At 46.5% G+C, this 16,902-nt stretch overlaps 1 protein-coding gene across 2 annotated transcripts in view; it reads left to right on the forward strand.

Moving 5' to 3' along the window:
• The window catches only part of LOC138287752 (solute carrier organic anion transporter family member 1A2-like), a 670,615-nt gene that overhangs the window by 528,728 nt on the left and 124,985 nt on the right, over nt 1-16,902 (forward strand). Inside the window, exon 13 of one of the 2 annotated variants that reach the window (XM_069228526.1) lies at nt 14,804-15,232. The exons of the other annotated variant lie outside the window; for it this stretch is intronic. Coding sequence (XP_069084627.1) covers nt 14,804-15,146 — 343 coding nt within the window. The 3' untranslated portion in view covers nt 15,147-15,232. Of the gene's footprint in view, nt 1-14,803; nt 15,233-16,902 lie in introns of those variants that run through there. 2 annotated transcript variants of the gene reach the window in all.

A 16,902-nucleotide genomic window follows, 5' to 3' on the forward strand; every position in this document is an offset into this window, starting at 1 on the left:
CTCTGTGGCTGATGGAGGACAGATTGCTAAAATGTGCCCCATCTATGGCACCTAGGATGTGGGGGAACTGTGCTATCTGGTAAAAATCTATTTTTGTCTGCTGTATTTCCTGTGGGGTGTGGGGGAATCTGATGTACTGGTGTATCCTGCTCAGCATGGCATTAATAAATGCATTGAAAAATCTAGAGAGGGTACTCTGTGATACCCCTCCAGCTGCTGCTATGACCTCTTGATAGCTCCCTGAGGCAAGTAGGTGGAGGGAGCATAATACCTGCACATGGGTGGGGATACTATGAGTCCTATGTGTTCTACACTGCAGTATGGGTTGTAGCTCAGCTATCAGATCAAGTATCATGGCTGAGTTCAACCTATACCTCTCAAATATTTCCTCCTCAGTCTGGTCAAAAAGTGTAATGCACACTCTGAAAATGCGCTCCTGTCTCCTCCGCTCTCTCCTCAAACCTGCCAAGATCCTCATCCTCCTTGCCATGACGTAGAGTGCAGCCATTGTGAAAAAGAGTCTGAGGCATTCTGGGCCTCTTTATATAGGTTGCACCTGGTTACCACCTGATTTCACTTAGTGGCATTTTGCATGTGCAAAATGCCATTCTGCGTAAAATCGCAATTTGCGATTTTTTGATGCATCGATTTGCGACTAGGATTTTGTGAATCGCATTTTGCCCCTCTCAATTTCCTACTGGAAATACCGAATCGTAAAATGCAACTCACAAAACCAGGTTGCAACGCTAAAAATCGCAATTTTTGCGATTTCTTATTTTTGGTCTGCGAATGTCTTTCATGCATTGCAGACCACGTTTTTGCATTCGCAAACGGACGAATTTTGTGATTCGCACCGTTTGCGAATGCAAAAAAGTTTCATACATCTGGCCCCAAGTGTCTTCTACACTTGTGCATTATCCCGGGATCTTAGACCTCGATGGACCCGTCAACAACACCCACGGATAATTTTTAAGCATAAAGCGCCATAATCACTTTGAGAACAACAACTCCACAAAACACTTTACACATCACACTTCACTGCAATCTTCAAGTAACAAGCATCGCAAGCGCAACTCCCTATTAATACTCACACAATACAACAGTTGTAGTCATGACAGTAGAACTTCATCAATTTCTGGAAAAGACCATGGGGAGAACTACAGGGTGGGCAATTTTTGGACTGGGCAATAATATGTGCACTCCCTATTACTAAACAAAATATGGTTCCCCCTCTCACAGGATGAACTGGTAGCTTAGCTACCAGAATTCTGAATCCCAATTCCCTAACATTAAACTTAATGGGATGAAACCGTCACTCTACTAACAAAACTGTTAGGGCATTTCTCATCCTTCACAGGAATCAAACACTTCACAGAGGGCAACAAACTTTTTGACCCAGAAAGAAGTGTGGTGAACCATACACCAAACTTCATCAACACCACCCCAACAATTTAGACACAGTGACTAATGTGGTCACAGAAGGAATACTCCAATCTAGACTAACGTTCAATGCTTTATTTTACAAGTACAAAGTTAGTGTCAAAAAGACAATGCACAAAATCAAATTGTAAAGATATATGATCACCAACGGTTGCCCACAGCAGCGAAACAAGCTCAAACCATTTGACATTAACACTATTAGGCATGCAAGAAGAATCAAACATATCATTAATGAAATTATCTGAGATAATGAAACATATCCCAGGTCAGATTGTATTAACATTTGTCAAGTTCGATAAAGCAGAGTATGCACATTTGGGCTGGACATAGGTGTCCCTACAGCTAACCAAATTAGGAAATGCATGTGTGGGGACTGACACATGCAGCAAAAATACAAAAAGAAGACAAAAATAATTCTAGAAAAATATAACTCGACTAAAAAATATTAGCTAGAAATATAAAAAGAGTGAGTGTCAGCATTGACAGATTCTATTATAGAAAAAGGGACATGACAAGGGGTAAGGGCATTCAGCTGTGAGAGATGTACCTATCCAAGAGACTCACTCCTAGCTTACAAAGTCCATCCCTATAAGAAACACATCAAATAATTTGATGTTTGTTTGCCAGTTCAGTGGCTTCATATCACGGAAAAGGGGCATCATCCAACCAACTTGTTAGACAAACTTTAGGTTCCATCAGCCCGATATTTTTTCAAGTCTGTCATGGGAACATTTCTTCTTTCTGTGTAACTTCAATTAGTTCAAAACATTTTGTATTCCTTTGCAACAGTTCATTTAGGGCCACATGTATGAAGCATTTTGCACATCGCAAACGGCGGATCGGGCCGGTTGCGACGTGCAAAATGCAATTTGGGATGTACAGACCCATATTTGCGATTCATTAATCTATTTACCGAATCGCAAAAGTTTTTGCGAGCCGCAATTAATTGCGAGTCGAAGTCCCATGTATGATTGTTTTGGGACCGCAAATGCAGTCGCAAAACAATCGCAGTTAGCACCAGTTCCAAACTGGTGCTAACCCATTTGCAAATGGAAAGTGGTCCCCATGGGACCACGTCCCCTTTGTGAATGGCAGCGTAAATATTTTTTCAGAGCAGGCAGTGGTCCTACGGACCACTGCCTGTTCTAAAGAAATGATAAGAAAACTTTCCATTTTTTTTATTTGAAATGCATCTCATTTTTTTTTAGGAAAACGGGCTGCATTAAAAAAAAAAAAAACGACTTTATTTAAAAGCAGTCACAGACATGGTGGTCTGCTGTCTCCAGTAGGCCCCCATCCCTGTGAGGGCGGCCATTCCCAATGGGGTCGCAAATTGTGACCTACCTCATGAATATTAATGAGGTAGGTCATTTGCGACCCCATTGGGAATCGCAAACAGTGTCATTGACACTGTTGTACATCAGGTTTTGCGATTCACAAATTACGAGTCGCTCTGACTCACAATATGCGAGTCGCAAAACCTGAATTTCGTACATGTGGCCCTTAGTTCCCAGGTTTTTACAATACAGACATCTCTGTTCCATGTGAATCCGTATGTCCATTGAAACAAATTAATTCACATTAAGTCCACAGGCCAGGATGTTCCTTCCTAAGGTTGCTAAAATTAAAGTCCCTGTGCAGTTGAACAAAGAACCTATTAACGGTGACAAAGCATTTCATGGGTGTTGGAAAGTGGATTATTGGTAACGGCAGGTAAGTACCTACACTTAGCAATAGGCCCCTAACCTCCACTTAGGTCCAGGTAGGTCTCAGTATCTTAAACCCAGCTCAACCCTTGGTAGCTTGGCAACGAGTGACAAGGCTTAACTTAGGAGACAGAGGCCCTCATTACAACCCTGGCGGTAAATGCCGCCGACTGCCGTGCTGACGGCCGCCAAGATACCGTGACCGCGGCGGTATACCGTTACGGGTATAATGACCCACACAGAGAAATCCGCAACTATACAGACACCGACACAAGTCCGCCAGCCCAAAGGTCAGTGAGAAACTGGCGGTACCAAAACCCACACCGTTACGTCAACAGAAATACGCCCACAGCATCAGGACCCATGAATCACCACAGTGGTCTTTCAACCGCGGTAAACCATTGGCGGTACACACCGTTGCGCTCAAAATACATACACACCAACAAAACTACACCACATTGGACAATTCAAACTACACACACCTGACAAACACACAGACACCACACCCACATACCCAATCCAATATAAAACACAAACCCACAATAACCACAACCCCTTACAACAATTTTTTTTGTTTGCCAACTGAGAGAGAGCGACGAGCCAGGAGCACCCATTGAAACTGAGCCACATAACACCATCACCCATACACCATCCACGCACCTCACAGCACACACCCCAACACATCACCCCACACACCCTCACACATACCACTCACACTACACCCATGGCACCACAAAGACACCCCAGGTTTTCAGAGGAGGAGCTAAGGGTGATGGTGGAGGAAATCATCCGGGTAGAGCCAAAGCTATTCAGATCACAGGTGCAGCAGACTTCCATCGCAAGAAAGATGGAGCTCTGGCAGAGAGTCATGGACAGGGTCAACGCCGTGGGACAGCACCCAAGAACAAGGGATGACATCAGGAAGAGGTGAAACAACCTACGGGGGAAGGTGCGTTCCGTGGTTGCAAGACAGCAGATAGCCGTACAGAGGACTGGCGGTGGACCCCCGCCTCCTCCCCCACAACTAACAACATGGGAGGAGCAAGTCTTGGCGATCATGCATCCTGAGGGCCTCGCAGGAGTAGCAGGAGGACTGGACTCTGGTAAGTCGAATCTTTATTACTATATCCCCCACCCTACCTGCATTCCATCACAAACTCCTACCCCTACCCTCACCCCCATCATTCCACTACCTCACACATACCCCACTATCACAACCCACCCATCACAATACCAAGCCCTGTATGCAACAACAATGCATGGACACCCATCACAGACCTGCATGGACACCCATCACCACAGCATGCAGACTAGTAACCATCACTTAGCCAACCGAATCACAACTCACACAAGACAAAGCTGCTGCCTTGCTAATAACAACCATAGAGGGAAACATACCCATGTAGAGGATGACACACGCAGATATAATAACACTGCATTTCATCTCCACATGACCCCCATTCAACGTCACCAGAGAGGAGGTCCCACCAACATCTGGTCGCCCCACAGAAGAGGCCCACAGTGATGACAGCAGCTCTGCATGCCTGGATCACGATGACCAACCTGGCCCATCAGGGACCTCTGGACAATCACTTACCCTGCCACAGTCCCAAACCTCCACAGAGCCTCCCCCCTCAGGAAACACCAGCACAGCACCCACCCAGCGGGCCCATACCTCTGTCCTCAGGACACGTCAATCAGCTGTGTGTCAACCACTACAGGGACCACAGGCAACCCCACAAATACAAGACAATCAGAGACCTGGGGTCACTGGCAGTGGGCACATGGTTCAGGGGACAGAGGCATAGGACAACAGGGGAGCTGAGAGGACTGCTGTTCGACAGGGGAAAGACAGGCCCAGGGAACCCACTCTCCAAGAGGCAATTGCAGGATTCTGGGAGCATACCACAATTCTCAAGAGACCATGGGCCAGATAATGTACAAGTTGCAGGAGACCCAGCAGGTGCAGGAGGGACAGTACCTGGGGATCAGGGAGGACCTCAAACACATCCACACCACCCTGGTCACCATTGCAGGGGTGCTAGCAGACATGGCCAACACCATGAGGGAGGCTATGGCACACCAACGGGCCCCTGACACTAGCCAAACCAAAGAACAGCCCTCCACCTCTGCCGGCGCTAGTGGACAGGAGGCCTGCCACAGGAACAACAGGCCACCAGCACCCCCCCCCCCACCTGCAGATGGAGAACCACCACGCAAAAGGTCCCTGCGATCTAGGCAGAAGCCAGAGAACATTGCCAAGACCCCCGCCAGGAAATAAGACTCTCCTGATTGTCACACTTCTGTCCCACTCTGTTACCCTGTCCACCTTGAACTGCTATTGCTCCCCTTCCTATGCCCCATTGGACAATGCACCTGGGATACCAATAGACTGGACTCTACCCTGGACTTTCCTCCATCATCAACCCAGCCCATTGCAATACCCCCTCCACTTATTAGCACATAAATAAACACCCTTGGAACAAATACAAGTATGGAGTCTGTCAATTAATTCAAATATGTATTTGTTTAACAAGCTGTAAACATTGTAATTCAACTTTACAGTCATGTATACATAGGTATGACCTGCAGTGGGCAGCAGTAAACACACCAGGAGCCAGAGTGGGGCACAGAGATGTGAAAATAGAAATGCCAAAGGGTACAGGAAGTGGCCAGAAAATATTGAAACCCAGGCTGCCATGTACAATGTCCAACACAAAACTGCAATGAAAAGTAAAGTTACAGTGTCTTCGGTCGTCCACATCTTCTTCCTCTGCCTTCTCTTCCTCACTGCCCACAGGCTCCACCGCTGCCACAAGACCTCCCCCAGGCTCATCTTCCTGCAGAAAAGGCACCTGACGTCTCAAGGCCAGGTTGTGCAAAATGCAACGATGATCTGGCACACCTTCTTGGATGAGTAGTAAAGGGATCCAACTGTCAGATGTAGGCACCGAAACCTGGCCTTCAGGAGGCCAAAGGTTCTTTCAATTATCCTCCTTGTTCGCCCATGTGGCTCATTGTAACGTTCCTCTGCCCTTGTCCTGAGATTCCTCACTGGGGTCAGTAGCCATGAGAGGTTGGGGTAACCAGAGTCACCTGCAAATATTCGAGGGATACCTGTTAGACAGACACTCACCCTTAGGGACAACCTCACACCCATATACCTACATCAACTGGGTGGGAACCATGGGCTCACCTATTAGCCATACCCAGTGCCTCTGGAGTTGAAACATCACATTTGGAATGCTGCTATTCCTCAAGATGAAGGCATCAAGCACAGAGCCAGGATACCTGGCATTCACATGGGAGATGTACTGGTCCACCAAACACACCATCTTCACATTCAGAGAGTGATAGCTTTTTCTATGCCTGAACACTTGTTCAGTCCTCCGGGAGGGGGGGAACAAATGCTATATGTGTACCATCAATGGCACCAATGATATTGGGGATATGTCCCAGGACATAGAAGTCAGCTTTCACTGTGGCCAAATCCTCCACCTGGAGGAATATGATGTAGCTGCGCATGTGTTTCAGTAGGGCAGACAGCACTCTGGTCAACACGTTTGAAAACATACGCTGTGACATGCGTGATGCCATGGCCACTGTCGCTTGGAAGGAACCACTTTCCAGGAAATGGAGCACTGACAGGACCTGCATTAGAGGGGGAATTCCTGTGGGCTGGCGGATAGCTGAAATCAGGTCTGGCTCCAATTGGGCACACAGTTCTTGGATTGTAACCCGATCAAGTCTGTAGGTTAGGATAATGTATCTGTCCTCCATGGTCACCAGGTCCACCAGGGGTCTGTACATGGGAGGATGTCTCCTTCTCATATTCATCCTCAGTGGTTGAAGTCTAGGGAGAAAAACGGTGAGCAGGTGGTCATATTCACACATCTGTTGAATTAATGATGCATTTCTTCCTTTACAGAAACAGTGTGTGAATTTGAGAGTCAGTTGATATGCATATATCTGGAGTGACGCAGTGAGGTGCCATGGCCTGTGCCCCCCAAAATGACGGCTGCCTGACCTCTGAGGAGAGACAAGTGGAAATGAGGTAATTCCGCTGGCTTTGTGCGCCGTAACGGTCGGGGTCGACGACTGCAGCACAACTTTGCATCGGTTAACATTAGGCCCTATGGGTTCCAGGAGCCAATGGCAATGTACGCTGGCGGTGACGGTACGCACCACCGCGGATGTGACCACTATTTTCTATCTGTTCACTCCCTTGCTACTTGACCTTCAACAGGAGAGGACCTAAACTGAAAGTGCTGCTGTGACCTGTGTCTGGAAGCAACAATGGCTCAAATGTCTGGGGAAACGGCCCCTGCCTTCACTTTGGAGGAGTTGGAGAGACTGGTGGATGAGGTCCTACCCCAGTACGCTTTACTCTATGGTCCTCCAGACAAACAGGTGAATACACTGTGAGCATGATGCGTGGGCCATGAATGAATGGAGTAAGCCTCTTGTGGAGGGGGGCTGAGGGATCCTGGGCAGAGTGTTGCATGTATGGTGGTCAATGTATGTGTGAAGGGGATGGGAGGGATATGGTGGGCCATGAGTATGACAGTCCGGACGGTATGACTAATCCCTTTTTTGCTGTATTTTTTCTTCAGGTCAGCACCAATCAGAAAAAGGGTATGTGGCATGGCATTGCCAAGGAGGTGCGGACCCTGGGGGTCTTTGACAGGCGGAGCACCCACTGCCGCAAATGGTGGGAGGACCTGCGCCGCTGGGCAAGGAAGACAGCAGAGGCCCAGCTGGGGCTGGCCTCCCAACGAGGAAGGGGTGCCTGTCGTACCCTGACCCCCCTGATGCTCCGCATACTGGCGGTGGCCTATCTGGAGTTGGATGGGCACTTGAAGGCATCACAGCAGCCACAAGGGGGTGAGTACAAATTCCAAATCATGACTTTGCATGCTTTAAGGTTTTACCTGGGTGGGGGATGTGGGCTGTGGGTGCCCCTAGGCCAGGGGGAACATGGCAGGGTAGGTCCCTTGTTGGGCAGGCTCTGCAGCATTCCAACCCCAATAGTGTTAGTAACCATCTACTACTGGGCAGGTTCCTGTTTCTTTCAGGTGTGCAGCTGATGGCGTTATTCTATGTACCCCATGGGCTGGTGACTAGCTTTGTAACTGGTAGTGCATGGCCTAGTGCATAGTGTACGCCAACGGTAGTGTTGTTGCTGGCATTGACCAATTGTATCCTCTGTCTCTCCCCCCCTTCTTGTTTTGTCACCATGTCCTTGTGTGCATTAGCATCATCTGGCGGAGGAGCAGAGGCACCGGCAACTGAGGGAGCTGCATCCCACATGGGCTTTGGGGCCGAATCCACCGACGGTGAGGGCACCAGTGGGACGGAGAGCGAGGGGAGCATCACAACGGAGACAGGAGGGGACACTACAGACAGCGACTCCTCCTCCGATTGAAGCTCCCTGGTGGTGGCGGACACCTCTGTGCCCATCCCAACAACAAGTACAGTGTGTTTCCCGTACCCGCTCACCCAGGAGGGTGGGCATCTCCTTCCCCCCAGGCACCTCAGGTCCTAACCCTGTCAGCCCTGCTGCCCTCAGTGAGGAGGCTATTGACCTCTGAGATCCCTCACTGTTGGGCAGTCAACCATACTGAATGCCATCCAGGGTGTCGAAAGGCATTTGCAACAAACAAATGCATACCAGGAGTACATGCACACTTGCGTGGCGGCCAAACAGAGAGCATTTCATGCTCTGGCCTCCGCACTGATGGCAGCCATTGTCCCTGTCTCCAGCCTCTCCCCTGCAACTTCCTCTACCCAGTCCCAATCCCCTCAACCCCAGCCTATCTCAAGCACACCTTCAGACCAGCATTCACCCAAATCAACACACAGAAGTGTCTCAGGCAAACACAAACACCACACTTCATCTCACAGGCACTCACACAAGCACCATCCCCATTCAGACACGCCAACATCCACTGCCTCCACTGTGTCCCCCTCCTCCTCCTCGTCCACTCGCTCCCAGTAGCGTCTCCACTCACACCTGCATGCACTACATCCTCATTCACTACCTCCATCATCAGCACGCCTATCACTACACTCCCCTCACTTGCAGTCACCACCCCCACATCCATTCACACGTCCCCTGTGTCCTCTTCCACTGTGTCTGTGACCCCTCCTCCCAAAATACACAAATGCAAGCACACACCCACCCAACAGCCATCCACCTCACAAAAGTATCCAGCTCATGCACCTGCACCCAAACACAGCAGACTGACACCTTCTACAACCACTCCCTCTTCCTCCACTCCCAAACCTTCACCCTCTTCCCGCCCCAATGTCCCTAAGAAGCTTTTCCTAGCCAACATTGACCTCTTCCCTACCCCTCCCCCGTCCTTCTCTTCGGGCCAGGGTGGCCAGAACCCAGCCCAGCACCTCAGCCACCAAGTCCATGTCCGCTGTGGTTTCTGTAGCTGTCAGAGGCTCTAAGGGGGCACCCATCAGCCCAGCCAGTGTGCCACCAACCCCTGCCAAGGCCAAGAAGATAATGCCACCTGGCAAGGGCAAGAAGGGGACAGCATCCAGCAAGGGGAAGGAGCCACAACCACCCAGCAAGGCCACGTCATAGACTTCAGCTGGCAGACTCAAGGAGGCACCACCACCTGCACCGCCGCAAGCACCGCCGCAAGCATCACCACCTGCACCGCCGAAAGTAGGACCCCTGCCTGCAGCAGCAGCCCCAGTGGGCAGCCGTCCGAGGCTGCTGGTGAAGGGCTGGAGCCTCCCCCCACCCCTGGCAGCACCTCCGCCAGCATGGCACTACCACCACTGTGCAGCCGTAGCCACCGGCGGATAGACTGTAGTCCTGCCTCCATGGAATATCATGCATTCTGCCCACTGCAAATCTCGTGGCTCTGACACCCAGGTGAGGGGCTGTGACCTGGCACTCCCCAAGTGCTGCATCACTGGGCACTAAGCCCCCTCCAGAACCAGTGGAAGAAGGCATCCACTCACCCTATCCTTGGCAGGATGAAGCACACTGGGCACAAAGCCACCTCCAGAACCAGTGGAAGAAGGCATCCACTCACCCTATCCTTGGCAGGATGAAGCACACTGGGCACAAAGCCCCCTCCAGTACCAGTGGAGAAGCCACACACTTGAGTGACTGTGGCTTTGCACTCCCCAGGACCAGCAGTGGGAAACCCACCCACGTGTGAGACTGTGGCTTTGCACTCCCCAGGACCAAGCAGTGGGCAACCCACCCACTAGAGAGACTGTGGCCTTGCACTCTCCAGGATAAAGCAGTGGGCAAACCACCCCCTTGAGAGACTGTGGCCTTGCACTCCCCAAGACCAAGCAGTGGGCAAACCATCCACTTGAGAGACTGTGGCCTTGCACTCTCCAGGACCAAGCAGTGGGCATGGAGCCCCCTCCAAGAGCTTTGGCGTAGTACCATCTTCGGCTGATGTGCCCTCCCTTCCCGTCCCCCTGAGGTGCCTGTGTGCTTTTGACCTGATGCCCCTGCAGTGTTCTCTCCGTTTTGAGGCAGGAGTCAAGTGTGGGTATGGCCTTGTGTTTTGGCCCAGTGGGCCACGGACTATTTTTGTGTGGACATTGTCCCTCATTTTGTATATATTGTACATATTGAACATACTGTTTACTTATTTATGAACTTATTTCTAAGTAATTCTACTATTACACTCTTTTGACTCCATTCCTTTTGTCCTTGCGTTATTCATGAGGGTTACGGGGTGTATATGTAATGTTGTTGCATGTGTTTGTGTGAATGGTGTTGGAGTGTGGTTGCGGGTGTTGCGTGTGTGTGTCACTCTCATTTTCCTCCCCCCTCCCTTGTGTGCTAGGTGCAGTACTCATCGTGGTCATTGTTACCGGCGCTGGTGCTCCTGGTATGTGAGCAGATACACCAGCATGGGGAAGACCTGCAGCTCGGGCTCCATGGCGTCCTGTTTCTTCATTGAGTGTCGAGAGGTGAGTGGTTTCCCTTCAAAGTACTGTTTCCGCCGTGCTTTTGATGGCGTTGGTACTGCCCTGGAAAAGCTGGCGGATGGGCGGGTTGTAATGGAGTGGCTGTACATTGTCTTCCGCCTGGCTGTTGATGGTTACCGCTGCGGTGTCTGTTGCTACCACTGTGGCGGTCGGAGTGTTAAAGTGGCTGTCTGTGGTGGCGGTTTCTGCCAAGGTCATGATTCAATTTTTTTTACTGCCGGCCGGTTGCCGGTATTACCGCAGCTTTAACAGCGACCGCCAGGGTTATAATGAGGGCCTAAGTGTGTAAAGCTTTAAGTATCACAGAACAGTAATTAAATAAAACACAGGAAACAGTTTAAAAATCTAAAACCAACTTATAAAAATAGGAAATATTTTTATCTTTAACTTAACACCAAAACTAATTAAATCGGATAGGGGAAACAGGCGATAGATTTTTAAAGATATATTGTTTTCTAGCGCATAGAAACAAAAATCGCCCATCTGGTGGCATCTCAACAGGGGCAAAGTCAAAGTTTCAGGCCAACCGCGATGGAGCTCTGCTCAGCTACATCAAGTGGGAGGCCTCGGTCAAAAGTTTACCTTCATACATAGTTGTTTTCTATGGGTTTTCCTCAGCTAGACAAAGTCACCAGTCCGATCCAACTTCCTTGGAGCCCTCTTCAGATCCGTGCCGCAGGAGACCTGAGTAAAGGTTTCTACGTTCGGACATAGATCATTTTTTAAGACAAAAATCCTTGTCCAGGCCAAACCTGAATCTTGATCCGACGTACCTGGAGCACTCCTCGGATACGCTACGTGGGATTTCCCTGTCAATTTTCTACATTTTGACTTAGTCACTTTTTTGGAGCTTTTTCCTTCCGGCGGGGGAAAGCCAATTTCGATGCAAGGCCATCTGATCACTTTTCTCAGAGCCCCCAGTGAAGTTCTGGAAGTCCAGGGCTCCGGAGCTTTTTAGAGGGACAAATCTGCAATTCAAGCTGGGTCATGGTTGAGGCAAGCCGGCTAGACTCACTGCTGCAGGTCGGTCCCTTTATGGAGCTTTTTACTAAAAGTTCTCCAATCTTCTCCAAACTCTGGATCTTCTTCCAGAAGGTCTTTGAAGGTCGTTTAGGAGTCCACAGCTCACCCCAAGGTTCCAGAAGCTCTGAGTTGCTCCTTGAGGGTACGGACTCCAACTCCCAGAATGCACCTGGCTCAAACTCCAAAATGGCCACTGGACAGTGGTCAGCTGGTCAGTTTCTTCAGGATCTGAGGCAGGGGACTCTGTTTAACTATTGTTTACCTGTAGCAAGCAGGGAGACCCTTCTTGAACCAGTGGAAGCCAGGCAAAGACCTTTTTGTTGTGAAGCCCAAGTGTACACCTGGTTCAGTCCTTCAGAGTGCAGTGTCCTGGTGCAGGTCAGGAGTCCAGCAGGGCAGTCCTTCTTCTTCTGATGTTCTTCCTTGTAGGGATCTGAGGTGTGGGTGCAGCTCTGCCATATTTATCCTTGCTCCTAGGTGGAAAGCAGGGGGGTCCTGGTTGTCCAATAACAGGCAGGCTCCTTCCCCCTTTGATGACCACTTCCTGAGAAGTGTGGCAAAAATCAATCCCAGGGAGAAAAATTCTACAAAAATAGAACATGGCTGAAAGTGATTTTTGAATGTTAGATTTGGCTGAGCCCACCCACTGGTATGGCTAAAATTCTAAACACACACTTTCCTGCCCTCTCCTAATCTAATCAAGAGGGCACCCAAATGTCTGGGGTTGCAGGAAGTGAGGGCTCCAAATATCCTTCCCTTCCTTTGAAAAACAGTTTTGCTGCTTTTCCCCCATTCTGTTTCCCCATCTTCTGAGGCAGATCTCCTCCCCCAGACATATCCTTTGTGTTCAACCCATGCCACTTCAAACCTCATCACGGAAGCCTGGCCAGGCCGCCAGAGGCTTGACAATCAGAGAAGGGCACTACAGAGCTGAAGTTGGCAACTTTCAGGTAGAGTTTTAAAACTCTTTACCTGCACTAGTTATATTAAATCCAACAATTGTAAGTTGTTGTATTTCTAAAAACAATCAATTCGATACCAAACTCAAGGTATCTGACACTTAAGGGAACTTTGTTAATTAAAATAAAGGCTCCCCATTTTAGCCTACAGAGGCCATTCACTACAGTGAGGGAAAATAAATGTGGCCATTTTACGTCTCCCGGGCTTTTAAAATAATTTATATAAGGTCCCTGCTTATAGTTACATGGCATCCAACCCTTTGGGCACATATGGCCCACCTTAAGGGTGACATATATGTAGAGATAAGGTAGTTTAAGACTACTTTGATTCCAAAGTCAAATTTGCATATAACTTTAGTTTAAAAGCAGCCAGCAAGGCAGGCCTGCCTTTAAAATGACACTGGGTACCTCAGCAGTACACGTATTAGTGTACTACCTATGCCAGGGTCCCTAAACGTTCATGCACTACCATATACTAGGGACTTATAGGTAGGTTGATATTGCAACTATCATTAGCCTAATTTGCATATCCTTTTTACACAGAGCACTGGCTCTGGGACTGGTGAGCAGTACCCAGGACACAGCCAAGAGTCAGTAACCTCGGTACCTGTCCAAAATGTTTGGGGGTAACCAGGCAAAAAGGAGGACTTTCCTACAATGGGAACAGACCTTAGGAAAAACTCACATTAGAAAGAACAATGATTCATCACTTTTTCATGACTGCAAATACAAATTCTGCAGGCCTAAGGAATGCTAACACGAGAAATATAAAATGCATTAACATACTTGTTAACAAAACACACATAATATGTAAACTTGTAAATTCAGCATCAATAATAACACCATTAGAATAAGTAAAACATTTCATTATAAATTGTACAACTTTGTTAATGCACCACATTAGGTATAGTAGAGAAGTGCATTATTTTCATCTGCACATAACTTTAAACTAATACGTCACACAGTAAACATTAGAAAACAACATTTGTTTTAATACTAGCAGTTAGTTTAGAGTCTAAGATACTCTTTAGCATCTTTTATATTTCTCTAACATATTGTTTGATAAAGAAGGCAAAGTGTGACTACCAAAAATGAAAACATGAAATTTGGCTGTCACCTTTGATGTCACAATGTTAATCTATATGTCTCCATATTGCTATTATTTTGTGTGGATTGATAGCAAGGAGATTGTAAAGTGAAGCACATAAAATGCTATATAAAGGTGAATACACAGAAGAGTAGGATATTCAAAGTATGTGGGATAACCATAATAATTGAAATATAGTCATGTATTTTGTTTCCATTTGTTTCCTTATGATGTTAGACAATAGTTATCATTGAAATGATAATGAATTTCATAATGCATATGCACTAAATGTCACAGACTATTGTTGAAAAATGTAGCTCCGTACCATATTAACTGACAAGTATTAAGAAGTTATATCACTTTTGTAATTTATGCTAACCTGATGTTTGAACAGGAATTATTACTGACAGTTTTATAACTGAGAGGTTTATATGTCTGATTAGTCTGAATAAAGTGCGCCATTTTAATTCTGTTTTAGTTTGGTCTTGTTAGGCCCGAGTCTCACAAAAAGTGGGAAAGCTGTTTTCTTTTTGCTAATGTGTCATTTCTTTCACATTTTGTTCACATGAAATATTAGTTTAGAAATAGACGTGATATTTTTTTATTCATAGAGAGCCTGAGAAATTAATCTTGAAGACAGTACATGGAGAAACAAAGAAGATGAAGACTAGTTCTATTCATTATGTTGCCAAGTTGACAGAACAACAAGGATGGACGCCTTCCCAGTATGGTCTTGGGAACTTCCAGCCATTTTTAAGATGTCTGTCGTATAATGTGAAGGGATTGGACAATGACATCTTCCGATCTATATGGCATTACAAATGCACAAATCATCATTTACTTTGGACTTTAATTTATCATTTTCAGTTAGCTATAATAGGAGCGATCCCTTGGGCTTTGATAGTTACAGATCTCTTTGCCCTTGTGGCTCAGTTTTCCTCAAATGCTTGCTGAGAGGACATGGATTTTCTTTGATCCATAAGAAGATTCTTGACCGAGCTTCTGAGATACTGACACCTTTCCCTTTTACCTACTTTTTACCAACCTTAATTAGCTTCATTTTGCCCAAGGTGTCATTTTTCCAACTTCTTTCTGTCCTTTATTTCCTTTTTACTTGTTCTCTTCATGTTGTGTAGCCCAGCACATGTGAATCAGTGACATGCTGACTTTGTAAGATTACAAAATTCAGTGCTGGTAGGGGAATTCCCCTTGCCAGTGCCCAGGGGCACTTTAACTTCAACCCAAAGGGGTCTTCACTGATCATAAAAGAATGTTTATCTGGTGTATTTTAGTATAACATGATCCAATCATTTATTGAAGAATTTAATTCAGAATAGAATTTAATTCAGAATAGTTGCCTCAAATACAAGAGTCTTATACTTTCAAGATTATTTGTTTTCATTCAATTCAGTTGTGTACATTGGTTTCAAGGTGTACCTACCCAGGCAGCACAGTTACATGAAAATGATTAACATTGGGCAATAAATAAGGAGTATGTGACTGTAACATTGACAGTTTTACTTTTCGAAGATTCCTATTGCTTTAGCTAACTATTTATATGACTTCAGTTTGCACTAATGCTAACCAGGTTGGAAAACACTTATTTACTCAGCACTAAGTGTTGTTATTGTGGTTTAGTACAGCAGTTATCGAGTGTTTAGTTTGTTTAATCAGATTGTGCTTTTTTCAGAGATTTCAACACTCAATAGTGTTACTGTACCGCTACAGCTTGTTTTTGTGAAATTGTTACATTAACCTGAGTATTATTTTTAAATAAAACCCTATAACTTTATTACCCAATTTGTGTTTTTATTGGAAAAATTGATCATACTGGAAACTGATGTTGATTGATGTCATGTTAATTACTCTTACCCCCTGCTAGGGTCAAAAGATTTGTCGATCTTGTTTAGAGCATATCTTTCAAAGCCCAGTACAAGCCACAGAAGAAGAAGCATTGAAAAAAGAGCCTGAAATCAGTCCAAAAAACTGAAAGATGCACAATCGGAGGAGTCCATGTTGAACTGTTGAGTAGCCATTTTGGTTATAACTCCATGCACGTTAGTTTAATACACTAGGCCGCTGTGCACCTTGACCTAGATATATTTTATTCAGCTTTGCATTGTTATTTTTACAATAACCAGTTTTACGGTGTTGTTTTAATTTCTTCTATCTAACTGTTTTGCTTAGCCTAGCACTGTGTTCTCAAACAACACATTCCTGATCCCTTTGTGCTTCAGTCAAGGCTACAGTTTGGTACATTGCCGGTGAATGTGGTAGAAGTTTAGTCTCGAACATTCGTAGAAAATACACATCCTTACGTAGGGACATTTTCTTAGAACATTAGCTGTGTTATTATAAAAACACTTCCTAGTCCCATTACACGTTAAGCAGAAGATTCCTGCCAGGGAACCACAACTGTATGCTGAATGCTTTGCTACAGATGCTAACGCAGACTACAGGCCTTTGCTCAGGTATGAGGGTTGATGTCCTCCCGGGGGAACCTGAAAGGCAGGATTTGAGCTTAATATGCCATGCTCAAATTATGATTCAGATAGAAAATAGTCCATCGACTTTAGTGGCAATATGATAGCATTATTTTTATGTTTCACTCTCATCGTCATCATTTTAATATTGTTATGTTGTGTCGTTCTGGTTATTGCAGCTCACGCTTTGCTATCTAAAAAGCAGTTGTTTTATAAAAACAGTCTTT

The sequence above is a fragment of the Pleurodeles waltl genome, chromosome 4_1 (genome assembly GCF_031143425.1).
Source record: "Pleurodeles waltl isolate 20211129_DDA chromosome 4_1, aPleWal1.hap1.20221129, whole genome shotgun sequence".
NCBI classification, from domain to species: Eukaryota; Metazoa; Chordata; class Amphibia; order Caudata; family Salamandridae; genus Pleurodeles; species Pleurodeles waltl.